The following is a 15,276-nucleotide window of genomic DNA, read 5'->3' as shown; positions in this document are numbered from 1 at the left end:
TTTGTTTTGGTCCACAAGAGGTCAGGAAATACACACACGAGGACAATTTGTAGATCAAATATTTCACAACACAAATACATTGTTTATCATTTAGACAAGAATGAATTCTCACATCTGGGAAACTGGAACCATCAAGAATCTGAGTTTATTATAAATAACTTATCACATATTTAGTGAAGATGTCTGAAGCTTCAACAAAAAGACAAAGTCAATGTTCACAAACTGTGTGTGTTAATAGACGTCTCTCAGATGTGTGTGTGTGTGTTAATAGACGTCTCAGGTGTGTGTGCGTCATCTTGTCGTCTCAGCTGTCGCTTGTGTCGTTTTTCTCTGTTTGTTCTTTCTTCTTAAAAAACCCAACAAAGACACAAAAGTCAGGAAATCTTTTAGAAGAAAGTCGTATTCTATATTATTACTATTATTATTACTATTTTTTTCCATTATTAGTGTTTTACAGTCAATGAAGAGCAAGATTCTCTCGCACACGCACGTATATTATATACAGATAATTATAAATATATTCTATCATATGTAGATGATTAATGGTGAAACGCTTTGTGAGACTCACCTTCTTTTTACCAAACGGAGGCTCTTTCCAAAGCGTCTCCATGGTAACGCGGCCCTGCTGAGCCCAGGTGTATCCCGAATCCCGACTCACCTGGCGGACACGCAACACACAACATCACACATCAGACTTCCCACTTTCCGACAGGCCTTGAACACATCACCCGAGAGGAACGCCGTTGTCAGAAACGGCAACTGGAAACATCTGGAACGTTTAAATCCCTCGATGATGAATTATAAATGAATAAATTAACTTTGAACTTGTCAAACCGGTCTCTGTTCCTGGTTTCACAGCTGCTTCCTGAGAATATCCCAGTACGAGGATTAAAGGAGGGGATGACAGAGTTCTTTGCTGATTTGATTTGACGGGCAAATAGAAAAACCGGCAACGTTGCACCAAACGTCCAACTAAAGATGAGTGAAGGTATTATGAGAAAAGGACTTGATTTATTCCCTCGGTAAACGTTGTAAACATGCGTTTATGGTCTCGGTCTCTAGTTTCAAGTCTTCTTCAACACAACATGATGTTCATTTAGTAGATTATGATCCATTTAGAGTCAAACAGACCATGAAGCAGGAGACGCTTTAGGGCGGGGCCACTGTGATTGACAGGAGCCGACAGATTTGGGACAGACGAGTCTCAGCTGGAGTGACGAATGCGTCCTTAAGGAAGCAGCCTAGCGGCTCTGAGACGCAGCTCGTGAGCATCATTGATTAGGCTGCTGTCTGATCACACCGCGTGACGTAGCGGTACCTTCAATAGCGCCGCGGCCTGCTGAGGGTAGAACATGGAGGCCGTCAGCGCCATGAGTCCAACAGGAAACACCAGCTGCTTCACCCTGGAGCCTGATGAGATTAAACCTTAATAATGAGCTCATTAATAACTATGTATTCATTTAAATTCAAGTTTGTTATTAACTACCACGTTATCATATACTTCTAGATAATGTTGTGAACACATTATTGTGGTTATATGTTCGTGTGCTTGTGTTATTTAGCGAGCTGAAGGGTGCCGTTATAGCGCTTTACTTCCAGGTTGTACTTGTACTGTTTTGTATTGGATTGAAAGGGGAACATCTGGCAGAACATCTGGACCTCCCCTGTTACCTTTGGCCACGTAGAGTCCCAGGAAGCCGGAGAAGCCCACCGCCGCCACACTGGGGTAAAGGTCGGGAGGGGGGTCACTGAGGAACTGGTACGTCTCTGAAAAACACGACGACGGGGGGACTGAGAAGATGGCCGACGTGTGTGTGTGTGTGTGTGTGTGTGTGAGATCAAACGTCTCACCGGTGACGGTTGCTATGGAGACGCTGACTGTGGGCTCCACGGTCTCGTAGACTTTCTGGGGTTTAAAGATCAACACAGAGACGAAAGCAGCTCATTAAACTTTTGTCTGAAACGTTTCTGACCACAAGGAACCGATCCAGCGTTTGTTCAAGAGAGAAACACAAGCTCCTTTAGTCTGAGTGGGCGCAGATGGTCCTTTTACAGGGTAAGAATATAAATATAGTTAAACGTATTTCATACTTGTGAATATTACACTAATAAATCCAGGTAGTTTATTAGTCATTTATTTGAGGGTGTAAATAGTTTGTAAATAATAGAAAATCTGAACTCGACTTCTAATCAAGCAGCAAAACAACGGTTCTACGATCGACTGAACCTTTGAAGGATGAACGAACGAAAGTCAAAACTTCTATAAAAGAAGTTACAGATGGACATGAAATAAAGTTAAAGAACAGTATTTTTAAAAACGTCACTAACTTCAACTTTCTCCACTGCAACTCGGCCGCTTTGCTGGACAACAGAAAACAAAATATACGTTAATTCACGGATTCACATTCTTGACCTTAACCTTCAATGGTCAGGAGTCAATATTTTGCGCTTTGACAAGAAGCGACCAGCAACGACATGACAACAAAGGAAAGAACAACACGTAAACACGTGATCGTGATCCAGGTGACAGAGCCACATGTGACCTCACCAGCCACCGGTCCGTGTACGGTTCCACCAGCTTCCTCAGCGAGGCGACGCTCTGCTCCAGCGGTCCGGCCGCCGCCGGCTCCACCCGCCGAGGCTCCGCCTCCGGGACGCAGTACAGCGACGGCAGCTGGAAGCGAGAAACCAAAAGAACCACAACTGATTTCAGGCCGACTCAGCAAGACGCTATTTATAAGAAATAATTCTCATTGAAACATTCAGGATCATTTGCAACATGTCAATTTTTATTCTTGAACGTTTTAATGGAATAAATTAATAAAAAGATAAGTGTATTATTTTTTTTCTTAACAAAGAATCTTTCAATTCCCCAAAAATAATATCCTCCGAAATTTTTCCCTTTCTTGAAATCGAATGTAATTTATGATGTTCACTATTTTCACAAAGGACAAATATCCTAAATAGTCAATGCAGATATGAAGGCAACTTCATACTACATCATTTTATATTTGTTTTCTATACCCGCCGTTATGGGAATCAAGTTTACAAGATACAAACTTACAAAAACGTACAAATTATCAAATAAAAAGACCATGATCTGCTTGTATTCTGGAATGGATTTTAAGATTTGACAACAACACTGGCGGCGTAAACAAAAAACACACTCTGAGAGGATCAATTAGTTTTCAATAATTATACATAATCGGATGCTCGGATATTTTGGATTTAACTAAAACTACAGACAGCATTACACACACCAAAATAAACATTAAACACACAATTGTGTTCTCTGTCTTATTGAATAAATGTTGAGTCAGATTCCACATTGGAGTTGGAATATTAGTTGTTCCACATGACTGGTCAGTTATCGATCAACCCACCTCATCGATGCTCAGAGCGGGCTGACAGCTCTTCTTCTTCGGCTCTCCGGCCGCCGGCAGCAGCGTCACACCGGGAGCTGCGACACACAGCGACACCTGGCGGCGCGCCGGAAGCACACCCGGCCGTCAGATAGCGTTAAAGCTAACTAATGAAGCGGTAAGTGAGGCTTTAATGTCAGTTATAACACGGTAGTTAACAGCGTAGGTACCGTGGGAGGTAAATCACTCGTATATTGTAACGTTGGCTTAAATACAAGGAAGACGGAGCACTTGTTTGACTGACCCCGTTAGCTACACAAGCTAGCTGAAGACATGGCTAATGACTAATGACTAATTTAGCAACATTTGAGTCATTGGGTTTTATGATTTCAGATAATAAACACATAAACACACGCTTTACCAAACTCCAGCTAAATACTAGGAAACAAATAATAACGAAGATGATAAAATTATACAAAATAGTTACCAGCTTCAGATAAGACATTCTCATCCGAGGAGACCTTCGCTTTTCTACGGAAACCCGGAGGGGTTTCAAACTAAACGGCGCATGCGCATCGGTAACTAAAAACATCAACGCAGTCGATGCAAAAGCATTTTAAAGTCATGGTCAAGATCTAGTGTTATCCTCTATATTTAATCCTATGCAGCAATATGTGGAGAGTGGAGAAATACTCTTTAAATCTTTAAAAGTCTAAAAGTGTAAGTACACAATATGCAAAAAGGCTGATTTTTAATGCATTCATTTTTTATTATTTATTTCTGCTTCACTGTGAAATACTAAATAAGCCAATAACTCAAGTAATCATTAACAATTAATCAACATAAAATTAGCATTAGAATCAGCTCTAGTTGTCAGTATTTACAGCAATGCTTTGAGCCTTTACATTTTAAATGCATTTCTTAGTGCAGGGATATACGGGTAAAATATAAAAACAAATCCATTGGGTTCATTAGAAAGGCCTGTGAATAATATAGAATCACATTGAGGAAGGCACAAACAAAATCACTCAGCAGTCATATGAAATTTGACAATATGAACATTTATTTCTGGAAAGAAGTTACAAATCGTTTCCAAAGAGTTTCTACTCAGATTATACGGTATATTAATCTGATTTTACTTTCTTTTTCAGATACAGTCGTTGCAGCAAGGTATGTTTCGTCATTTTTTAAAATCCTCTACTCTGTTTTCCTACGGACAGACTGAAGACCGGGGACTAACGGACGCTGTGTGCCATAAATCAGGACAGTAGTACTTTATTGGTTACACGTTTCGTTTAAACAGCGACATGAGAGGAAGGAGGAGCAGCAGGTGAGATGTCCATGAGAGACGTGAAGGACCTCGCGTCTTCCTCCTGAGGTCCACCAGGAAAACAAAAGTGCAAAAAACAGGATCATCAAACGGAGAGAACTGCTCGAGGGGCCGGAAAGCTTTTCAAGCTGGAAAAAACAGGAATGAAGATATCTGAATCCCCTTTGAGTTCCTCGTTTAGCTGCTCAACAGGTTTTTGATCTGAGAAATAAACGTCTGTTGGGTCCAACAAGTTGAACAAACATTTGAAGGCGTCTTGTTTATTCTTCACTATTGAGACGTTACTGGCTAATCAATCGATTGATTAAGATCATTTATTGCAGGTCCAATTCATTTCCTGAAAACATTTGTTTTAACCCCCCCTTTAAAAACAGAAGGTCTGCAGCCGTAGCATTCCAACATGGTAACTATGGCGACCAAAGGACGCATGGAGACAGGAGGACACGTGGTGAAGCTCTCAGGTCTGCTGGAAACGTTCGTATTTAAGAAAGAAAATCATCTTTTGTGGATTTGAATTCAGTCGAATGTGAAGTTTCTGGAGACGTGAATAAAAACCTTCCGTCCCTCCAGAAATCTCTCGAGAGGAAAAATGGTTCCAAAGAAAGACGACGGCTCGACGGGACGTTCAGGTAATAAATAATGAAAAAAAAACAGAAGAATTCATAACTTAAAAACACAAACAGGCTGAGGAGCCTGCGTTCACAGCTCACGGAGAACGAAATAAATACGTGGAGCTCGGGGCCGTCGGCCCGGTAACGAGGCGCCGAACATGAGGAACCAACCCGGCCTGAATGGGGCACTTTTTAAATGTCTGAAATGAACCCATCTGACAGGTGATGAAAACCAAAATAAATATAGAAATAGAAAATAGTTCCCGCAAGGTTCCCTCAAAAAGTGGATATAGTTCAGTAGTTATGGAGAACGTCTCACTATCAGCTGCGTTTATTGCAATATAAAAAAGGTGAATGAGGTGAATTTTCATCTTATTGGTGTTCACTGAGAACATTTACCTGCTTCAGGTCCATTGAAAAGGGTCTTTCCCAGAAACTGATGGATCTAAAATATTGTAAATATATTTGGGAGCTTTTTCTGTGAATGAAACCTTTAAAACAAATGGAGGGAAATATCAACCGATGAAATATTGCGGCCAGCAGAGAGTTTAGAGTCCGACTGGTGGGAGAAGTTTGGGATGAGAACACGAGGAGGTTCCTGCACGAAGCCCAGCGTTTATTCCACGACTCACAGCTGATCCCATCAGGCAGAAGGTTTCATTTCAGACACGCTGAGCGTTTAATACTGCAGCTGCTTCGAGTGCTGGTAACAGTGTGCACGTAGAGCCACCACAGCATCCCATAACAACAACAACAATAAAGTGCAGGGAATGTAGAGGAGCTTTAAAGCACTGCCAGTGACGCATTCACAGCCGCTTCCTGTTATCGCCAAAATAAAAGGTACCGGTCACCACCACCGGGATGTCAATGCCACATGAATGAATGAATGAATGAATGCACCCGTGTACCGTGAGTTAAGTTGGATTCAGCCCACTACCACACACACACACACACACACACATCATTGGAACATGAGCACAGGAGGATGATATCCGTAAAGAGCAGAATTGGGACTAAACGCTGGAACGCACTGGAAGAAGCAGCTCGCGTTAGCGAGGTAAAAGAATCTGTTTAATCCCTCTGGACTGTTTGTATTCATGTGGAAAAGTACTAGTACTGCTAGTAGTAGTAGACACTGGAATAAATAGTGTTGACTTGTTTATATACCCGATGGCATAATTCAACATACAGTCCCCTCCAAACGTATTGGAACGGTGCAGCAAATTCCTTTATTTGTGTTGTTCACTGAAGACATTTGGGTTTAAATCAAAAGAATTTCAGCTTTCATTTCCTGGTATTCACATCTGGATGTGTTAAACAACTCACGACATCCCCCCCTTTGTTTGAACCCACCCATTTTTCAAATGAGCAAAAGTATTGGAACAAATCATCTTAAAGTAAATAACGTTTAGTATTTGGTCACCAAACTGTTCCAGGCTTTTACCGCAGCTTCTTTTAGTTGTTTGTTTCGGGGCGTCTCCTCTTGCGGCGGTGAAGTGCCTGCTCTATTGGCTGAAGGTCAGGTGATTGGAAGGTTGCAGACTGGCCAAGTCACCTTTTCCCCGTGATGAAGTCCTTTGTTTTGTTGGCAATGTGCTTTGGGTCGTTGTCCTGCTGCATCATCAACTTCCTCCCGATTAGTTTCAAGGCGTTTCTCCCTAAATTGGCAGACGAAATGTTTCTGTAAACTTCTGAATTCATTCTGCTGCTGCCGCCATCAATGAATAAATATCAACGCGCCTGTTCCAGAAGCAGCCATGACGTTTCCTCCACCATGCGTCACAGATGAGCTTGTATGCTTCGGATCATAAGCAGTTCCTTTCTTTCTCCAAACTTCGGCCTTCCCATCACTTTGGTAGAGATTCATCTTGGTCTCATCGGTCCATAAGCTTGTGTTCCAGAACTTTTGCGGCTCATCTCTGTACTTCTTCAGATTCTGACTGCTGATGAGTGGTTTGCATCTTGAGGTGCGGCCTCCATATTTCTGCTCTCTGAGTCTTCCCCGAACGGTGGATTGTGATTCCTTCACCTCTGCACTGTGTGATGTCACTTACTGATGTTTTCTTCACAGCTCTCACGATACTTCTGTCATCAACTACTGTTGTTTTCCTTGTTCGACCTGTTCGACATCTGTTACTCAGTAGTTTCTTTCTTTTTCAGGACATTCCAAATTGTTGTGCTTGCTCTTCCCAATGACTCTGATCGACTTTCCTTCTTTTCTCCCCCAGGCAGCGCTCTGGTCTTCATGTTGGTTTATCCTCTTTAACAGGAAATGCAGCCTTGATGTGTTTGAACCGAGGGTGAAAAGTCATGCAGAGCTATTAAATGTTTGGACAACCAACCTAAAAGGCAACACGAAACACCTGTCAGTCACATGTTCCAATACTTGAAAAAAAAAAAACACATCCAGATGTGAATACCAGGAAATAAAAGCTGAAATTCTGAACTCTTGTCTCGTACTCATCTTTTGATCTTGAACCCAAATGTCTTCAGTGAACAACACAAATAAAGGAATTTGCTGCACCGTTCCAGTAGTTTTGGATCTTAAAGGGCGTGTTTGTTTGAAATAGACTTTAATCTATTTCTCCATAAAAGCAACTTTAAATAGATCACCGTGTGCAGTCAGTTTGCTTCCAGTGCGTTTCTGCCAGAAGCTGAAATACAGAAGGTGACTAGAGGAGATTTTAAAACGTTTCTCCGCCCTTCAATTATCTGAGAAGCGGATTCTGAGAACGCTGGAGCGAACGTACGCGGCGTCTTCGATGGGCTTCATTGAGAACAGTGCAGCGCGGGGCGCGTCTCCCCGAGTGCTGCTGGACTCGTCTCTTTTCAAAAGCCCCCCCCCCCCTCGGCCCCCGCCTGCGAAACACCTGATCTCTGAGCGACTTCAGTCCTCGAAGGGCGCGTTTCCCCGTGGCGATAAAACAAAAAGCGGCGGCTCGCTGCTGGGAGCCGCCCTCAGCTGCAGCGCCTGACGTGCTCCAGCACGTACTCCGGGAAGTGCAGGCTGCACACCTGCAGACCGTCCAGTTTGCAAGGCATCCTGGGATACTCGTCCTCCTTCCACTTGTTCTCGTCGGGGTCGAAGGTGAGGATGGAGTCACTGTAGTGGCCGTTGTAGCACAAGCCGCCCAGCACCATGATCTGCCGGTCCAGCACCGCCACCCCGTGGCCGCTGCGGCCGATGGGCATGGAGGCCAGGATGGTCCACTCGTCCGCGTCGGGGTCGTACACCTCGGTGGACGGGCAGCCCTGCGACTCGAAGGACGCCCGCAGGATGACGCACACGCCCCCGAACACGTACAGCTTCCCGTTGTGGGAGATCATCTTGTGGAAGCAGCGCGCGTAGTTCATTTTGGATTTGTTCTCCCAGCAGGAGGCGTGGGAGCCGGGCGGCGGCGGGCCGCGGCCGGCGCGTGTCCTGTGTGCGTCCGACCCGCCTCCCCCGCCGCCGCCTCCTCCTCCCGCCTCCCGCCCCGGGTCGAACACGCACACCTGTTTGGAGGTGGAGGAGGAGGTGATGCCGCCGGTGATGTAGAGCTTGCCGCCGAGCACCGTCCCCTCGTGGCCGTACTTGTTGACGGGATACGGGTCCACGAACTCCCAGCGGTCCTCCGTGATGTCATAGCGCTCCGTGGAGTAGAAGGTCTCGTCCCGCGTGCGTCCCGCCACGGCGTAGATGAACTTGCCGATGACGCCGACGGCAAACTCGGACCTGCAGACGACAAAAGCCACAAAAGCCTCTTTTAACTTACAGATCGATGTTTTTAAAGTTTCAGTATCAGAAAACGAAAACGCTCGCTTTTACAGCCTACATGTGAACACACCACGACACCGCTAGAACTCACCTGGGCACCGACATGTCGGCCATGCGGAGCCACGAGTTCTGTCGCGGGTCGTAGCGGTAGACTTTGGAGGAGGCGTGGAACTCCCCGTCGGGGCCCAGCTCCTCGCCGCCCAGCAGGAAGGCAAAGTTGTTGAGGATGGCGAGGCAGTCGGGTCGCAGCGGCACCTGAGGCCCCTCCAGCTCCCACCACACCTGGGGAAAGACAAGGGCCCGGCTTACTGAGCTGCTGCGGGCCGGCGGGCCGAACCAACCCGAGGGCGGCACCTTGGGGCGCTGCAGCAGGAGGATCTTGCTGTTGACCATGCTGTGGCCGATCATCCCCCTGAAGACGGCGGTCTGCGGGCGGACGGAGCGGATGCGGTTGGAGCGCGTCTCCACCAGAGGCTGCTGGTTGACGTCGTGGAAGTAGCCGAGCGCCTGATCCACCTCCTGCCTCAGCTGCCGGGAGTACCGGTAGAACTCCGACGTCTTCACCTGCGAGGAAGACGGAGCAGCGGCGTCGCGGTAAAAAGGAGTAAAAATAAATAAATAAAAAATCAAGTTTAAGGGGGAGAGCGACGCCCACCTTCTCAAAGATGTTGGCCGGGGTCATGAGGCAGAAGCGGACGGACTGCACGATGGTGTCGGTGTGCCTCCACCGCCGCCGGTCGTGTCGCAGCCACGACTGGACGGATTCGTACAGCTCGATCTCCGGGAAGCGGCTCAGAGCGTCGCTGTTCAGGTACGCCTGAGTATCGAGGGGGGGGGGGGACCTTCAGAGGTCACGTTTACCCAACTGATGATTCATTATTAAAGACCTGCAGGCCAAACGTCACCGAGACGTGAAACTCAAGACATTATTTTTAACACAAACGAGGGGCGGACCTGCAGTCTCTCCAGGCTGAGGTAGGACAGGAAGTCGGGCCGGCTCATGAGGGGGACGAAGTTGTCGAGCAGGAAGTTGTCGAGCTGCTCCTGGACGCCCTCCACGCCCACGCTGAAGTCCTCCAGGAGGCGCATGACCTCGGCACAGTTCTCCAGGCAGATCTTGGCCAGCAGGAAGGAGCAGCAGAACTCCACCGCCTCCGTCAGCTGCACGTACATGGCCGCCTGCCGGGGACAGAAGAGCAGAGGGGGAGGAAAGCAGAGGAGGTTAACGCGCGGGAGGTTTTTTTTTTTGCAATCTGCTTCTGGAGTCGTCACGTCGCAAAGAGACACCTGCAGGATCTCCTGGACGGTGGGCATGCTGAGCTCCAGCGAGCCGTAGTACATGAACCGCAGGATGTGGCCGAACCCGGCCGCCGTCAGCCCCTTCATGTGGATCTTGTCCTGGTCCCTCTCCCTCATGTCGGCTGTGAACATGACGCGGAAGTAGTCGCTCTGTGTGGCCAGCAGCGCCTTGTGGGCCTGCAGGAGGCACGGAGACCAGTTTACAGGACGAGGTCCAACGCGCGGCTCCGCAATGTCCACGGAGAGAATCCTACCTGGAAGTGATGCTCCTCGATCAGCAGGGTGACGTCCAGCAGCAGACGCTCCTCGTACAGCGCCCGGAAGCCCGACGACACGCTCCCATCGTGCACCTGGGACAGGTACACCTCCACATCTGCCCCCGACATAACACACCTGGAGGCATGACGGAGAGGAAAGAGCGGGAGCGAAGGAGAGGAGGTTGGTGGATGTATAATACATGTGTACACACAACACTGAAGATGTCTGGTCTGAACATAAACTATTCAGAAATAAAATATAAATATAAAAGTACAAGGATATAAATCCTGCATCGTCATCCAGTTTCTTCAGCGTGAGACCAAACAAACTTTACAAGAAGAAGAAAACACATCATCTGTACGCCTCCATCCACCTACAGTCACTCATTCACAGATGAAAACACACACACACACACACACACAGCACACTCACCTCTGATTGGCCACGGGCATGTCAGAGGGGGGTTGTCCGAGCCAATCAGAGGACAGTGCCCTTGTGTCCGGGAGACGCTAACAATGTCCCTTTTCTGAGCGACAATCACCTGGACGACAAAGCCAAGACAACCGCCACGTCACAGCACGAAGCCTGCAAACTGTTAAGTGCAGGACAATCAATCACAGCGGCCAATAAGAGGGACAGAGAGGGCAACGGCGGGTAAGGAAGAGCTCAAAAACGTACCTTTTGGAACCCGGGGGAACGGTCGCAGGGTTCGGCGGCTGAGCGCTAAGGGGCTGCTCGCATTTCCTGTGTTTATGTTTCCCTGGTTCTAACAGGAGACAAGAAGAACCCCCGAGGGGCGCAGCAGAAGTAAAACCAATGTGCACAGGCATGTCCAGGGGTTTGCAAGGAGAACCAATATAATAACTTATTCTTTAGTGGTCCAGAACTGTCCCCGACTAACAGCTCGACATGGACCATAATCTACTAAATGAACATCATCTGTATTGAAGAAGACCTGAAACTAGAGACTGAGACCATAAACTCATGTTTACAGTGTTTACTGAGGGAATAAATCAAGTAGAGTCGTTTTCTCATGAACGTCTATGGGAGCAGAGGAGTCGCTCCCTGCTGGTCACTACAGAGAATGCAGCTCTAAGACCAATTTGTGACATTCAATTCAAGGGTTTATTTTATTCTACAAAATAAAAATTATATTTTAACTATTCTAATTAACATACAGAACTACTCGAATAGACAGAACTGTCACAGCCGTGAGACTTTCACGTAACCTCGTTATAAGTCTGATTGTTCCATTCACTAATCTGCCAAAAGACGTATGTTCTGAATGTCTTATTTAGTGAACTCTCTCTTTATTATACTATTGATCATATCACAACGAATAAAAACACCAAATGTTTGGTATTTATGTTTATAAATAACAGAAACAACTAATTGATTCTTACAAATGAACTTTCTGTTCTGTTGACTAATCGATAAACTGCGTAACGGTCACAGATCTGATTATCTTTATTGAATCAGCAGCCGTAAAATCTCAAGTGAACAAGTTAAAAACAAGTATGTGGGCTCTAACCAGGCTGCATTGACAAACAAACATCTAAACTAAACGATTCTTCCGGCATGAATCCACATTACAGTGTAAAGTTGACTTAGGGGGATGTGCTCAGTGCGGCTCTGCATGAAGATAAATCATCTCCCGCGGACCTGAAGCGGGTTTAGTTACCTGTCGGTGAACAGCTGGTCTGTGACCGTCACTCACAACAGACAACACACGTTTGTTTACAGCGACGACAGGAGGAGCGGAGAGCGATGCTACAGGCTAACGCTAGCTAACAGGGGGCACAGCGGCGAGAGCAGCACCACCGGTTTAGAAACAGCCCCCCCGCCCCCCCTTTAGTGGGAGTTAATCTACGTCAAATGGAAGTTTGCTCCGCGGTGCCTGAGACGACAAGAGCCCCCAAAACAAAGGCTCGTACTGCACGTGCATTCAAGCTAATCACGTCCACTGCACCGCTAAGCTAGCTGGCTAGCTGCGCTTACTGACACGGTTCTCAGTGGAGGGGGGCGGGGGTGTGTGTGTGTGTGTGTGTGTGTGTGTGTGTGTGTGTGTGTGTGTATGGGGGGGGGGGGGGGTAACCGCTCGTAGCTTTAGCTGCTAACAATCCAGCAGTCTCACCTCGGCGGTGCGAATCCCCGCAGCCCCTCTTCGACCAGGCGGCTCCGGCTCCTTCGGACATGAAGCGGCGGGTTTCTCACTCCGCAGTCGAGGGACGGGGGCGGCGGCGGCGGCGCACCGCCATGGTGTCGTCCACCTGCCAGGCGCAGAGACCCGCGCGCTCGGCTTCTAAATTACACGGGACGACAGACCGCAGCGGTCCACGGGCTCCGCGGACGCCATTTTCTGCGCCGGCGTCATTTCCCGTTTGGGGCGGAACTCAAGGGCGTAGTGCGGCGAAGCAGAGATCGCGTGTGGGGCGAGAGAGAGAGAGATGTATCACTCTCTCGCGTTTTCGCGGTGCTCAAAACCATGCAGCACTTTTGTCCTGCATCGTCGCAACGTGTGATGCGTGGAATTCAATTCAATTGATTTTATTTTGTTAAGCCCCAAAATCACAAATTAGCCTCAGATGACTTTACAGTCTGTGCACATGCAAAAAACCCTCCCATGGGGAACGTCAGAGGAGGCTCCCTCTCCCGGGATGGACGGACTACAATGGATGTAATGTGTGCAGAATGAACAATGTAAATCAGAGGTCTTCAACAGGGGTCCGTGGAGGTTCTGCAGGGGAGTCGCGGAATTTTTGGTTGATAGGACAAATTTTTTCAACCATTTTTTTTCTACAAATAGAAATGTCTTCAGCATCAGAATTGTATTTTGCATCTTTAAATACACATTAACATGAATCCAACATATTGTAGCGAACGGATAAATGGATGGAGGAGACGTTGTCTTTCAGTCCACCAGCAGCTCTTTCAAGCTGGACACCGGTTCACTCACAGCTTCTTTATGCTGATACGACATCACAGGCCCCAGCCAAAGATCCATTCATTCAAGCTCAAAAATAAAAGATGGCGGACCAAACTCCATCTCGCCATCAGTTTGGGGGACCTTGGCCTGAAAAACGTTGAAGACCCCTGATGTAAAAGATGCACAATACAAGCAGTTCCTATAACATAAAGTATTCAAATAATTGCCAGTAGTAAGCAGGTGTACGGTAGGACCACTGCAGGGACAACCACCATCAGATACAACCACCATCAGATACAACCGCCATCAGATACAACCACCATCAGATACAACCACCATCAGATACAACCGCCATCAGATACAACCGCCATCAGATACAACCACCATCAGATACAACCACCATCAGATACAACCACCATCAGATACAACCACCATCACATAAAACCACCATCAGATACAACCACCATCAGATACAACCACCATCAGATACAACCACCATCACATACAATCACCATCAGTTAGAACCACCATCAGATACAACCACCATCAGATACAACCACCATCACATAAAACCACCATCAGTTAGAACCACCATCAGATACAACCACCATCAGTTAGAACCACCATCAGATAGAACCACCATCAGATACAACCACCATCACATACAACCACCATCAGATAGAACCACCATCACATACAATCACCATCAGTTAGAACCACCATCAGATAGAACCACCATCACATACAACCACCATCAGTTAGAACCACCATCAGATACAACCACCATCAGATACAACCACCATCAGATAGAACCACCATCACATAGAACCACCATCACATACAACCACCATCAGTTAGAACCACCATCACATACAACCACCATCACATACAACCACCATCAATTAGAACCACCATCACATACAACCACCATCAGATACAACCACCATCACATACAACCACCATCACATACAACCACCATCAGTTAGAACCACCATCACATACAACCACCATCAGTTAGAACCACCATCACATAGAACCACCATCCACAGAAGCCGGGAGGGAGAGCACAAAGACTTTAGTGGAGGGTAATATTTGTTTATGATGACAGCAATAGTAATATGATTCATATTTAAAATAATAATAATAATAATGATGATGATAACAGCAACACCTGCTGCTGTTATCATCATCATTATTATTATTATTTTAAATAATAAGCAGGGTCACGGTCGGAAGCAGCAACAGAGTCCAGATAGAACCATGATCCATGGAAACCTGTGAGGCGAGAAAGCACAAATACTCGGCGGAAGAAACAAAGTTAGTGATACACATTACATGTTTACAGCAATAGAAATGGGAACATCAATGGTGTTGGAGGCGGTAGGTGTCCACGGGGCCAGGCAGGAGTCAGGACCAGGGTCCAGACGGAACTACGATCTACGGAGACCTTCGAGGCGAGAAAGCACAAAAAAACTCCAGGAAAGAAGCTGAATTAGTGATGTGCATTTACAACATATTACTATAAAAAGTATTCAACCCAAACAAAAGGGCAGGTCTACCTGTGCACGTGCCTGGTGGACATTATGCAAATGAACTCAAACAGTGAGTGTTATCCTAAATGATTTCAATATCTCACATTCATTCATGTTATAAAAGTCAACGGTTACTAACCAGACATGTGATCCACACTCCGCACCACCCGGTGGCGGTAACGCGCCGATTATTGATCATCT

The 15,276-nt window shown here is 46.7% G+C and overlaps 2 protein-coding genes across 8 annotated transcripts; both read right to left on the bottom strand.

Moving 5' to 3' along the window:
• Nucleotides 1–126: 126 nt before the first annotated feature.
• On the bottom strand, nucleotides 127–3,915 carry LOC120811474 (MICOS complex subunit MIC26). Of its 2 annotated transcripts, none has more exons than XM_040166837.2 (9): nucleotides 3,850–3,915; nucleotides 3,384–3,479; nucleotides 2,549–2,674; nucleotides 2,329–2,361; nucleotides 1,852–1,906; nucleotides 1,672–1,767; nucleotides 1,319–1,410; nucleotides 569–658; nucleotides 127–346 (listed from the first exon to the last, which is right to left on the bottom strand). In XM_040166837.2, the coding sequence occupies exons 1-9, from the start codon at nucleotides 3,871–3,873 to the stop codon at nucleotides 305–307; spliced, it is 654 nt and encodes a 217-aa protein (XP_040022771.2). In that variant the 5' UTR covers nucleotides 3,874–3,915; the 3' UTR covers nucleotides 127–304. The 2 variants fall into 2 exon arrangements, with proteins under 2 accessions (XP_040022771.2, XP_040022772.2); XM_040166838.2 differs by having other exon boundaries at nucleotides 127–343.
• A 487-nt stretch (nucleotides 3,916–4,402) lies between these two features.
• Nucleotides 4,403–13,036, bottom strand: klhl15 (kelch-like family member 15). Of its 6 annotated transcripts, none has more exons than XM_078096261.1 (10): nucleotides 12,752–13,036; nucleotides 11,296–11,383; nucleotides 11,050–11,209; nucleotides 10,614–10,752; nucleotides 10,348–10,536; nucleotides 10,015–10,239; nucleotides 9,716–9,877; nucleotides 9,415–9,624; nucleotides 9,152–9,342; nucleotides 4,403–9,018 (listed from the first exon to the last, which is right to left on the bottom strand). In XM_078096261.1, exons 3-10 carry the CDS (start codon nucleotides 11,067–11,069, stop codon nucleotides 8,262–8,264), a joined length of 1,893 nt encoding a protein of 630 aa, XP_077952387.1. In that variant the 5' UTR covers nucleotides 11,070–11,209; nucleotides 11,296–11,383; nucleotides 12,752–13,036; the 3' UTR covers nucleotides 4,403–8,261. The 6 variants fall into 6 exon arrangements, with proteins under 6 accessions (XP_077952387.1, XP_077952388.1, XP_040022763.2 ...); XM_078096262.1 differs by having other exon boundaries at nucleotides 11,050–11,158; nucleotides 12,752–13,004; XM_040166829.2 differs by having other exon boundaries at nucleotides 9,152–9,624; nucleotides 12,752–13,000.
• Nucleotides 13,037–15,276: the final 2,240 nt, after the last annotated feature.

This window comes from Gasterosteus aculeatus, chromosome 21 (assembly GCF_964276395.1).
Source record: "Gasterosteus aculeatus chromosome 21, fGasAcu3.hap1.1, whole genome shotgun sequence".
In the NCBI taxonomy this organism is placed as follows: Eukaryota; Metazoa; Chordata; class Actinopteri; order Perciformes; family Gasterosteidae; genus Gasterosteus; species Gasterosteus aculeatus.
This window is presented reverse-complemented; position numbering and strand designations above follow the sequence as displayed.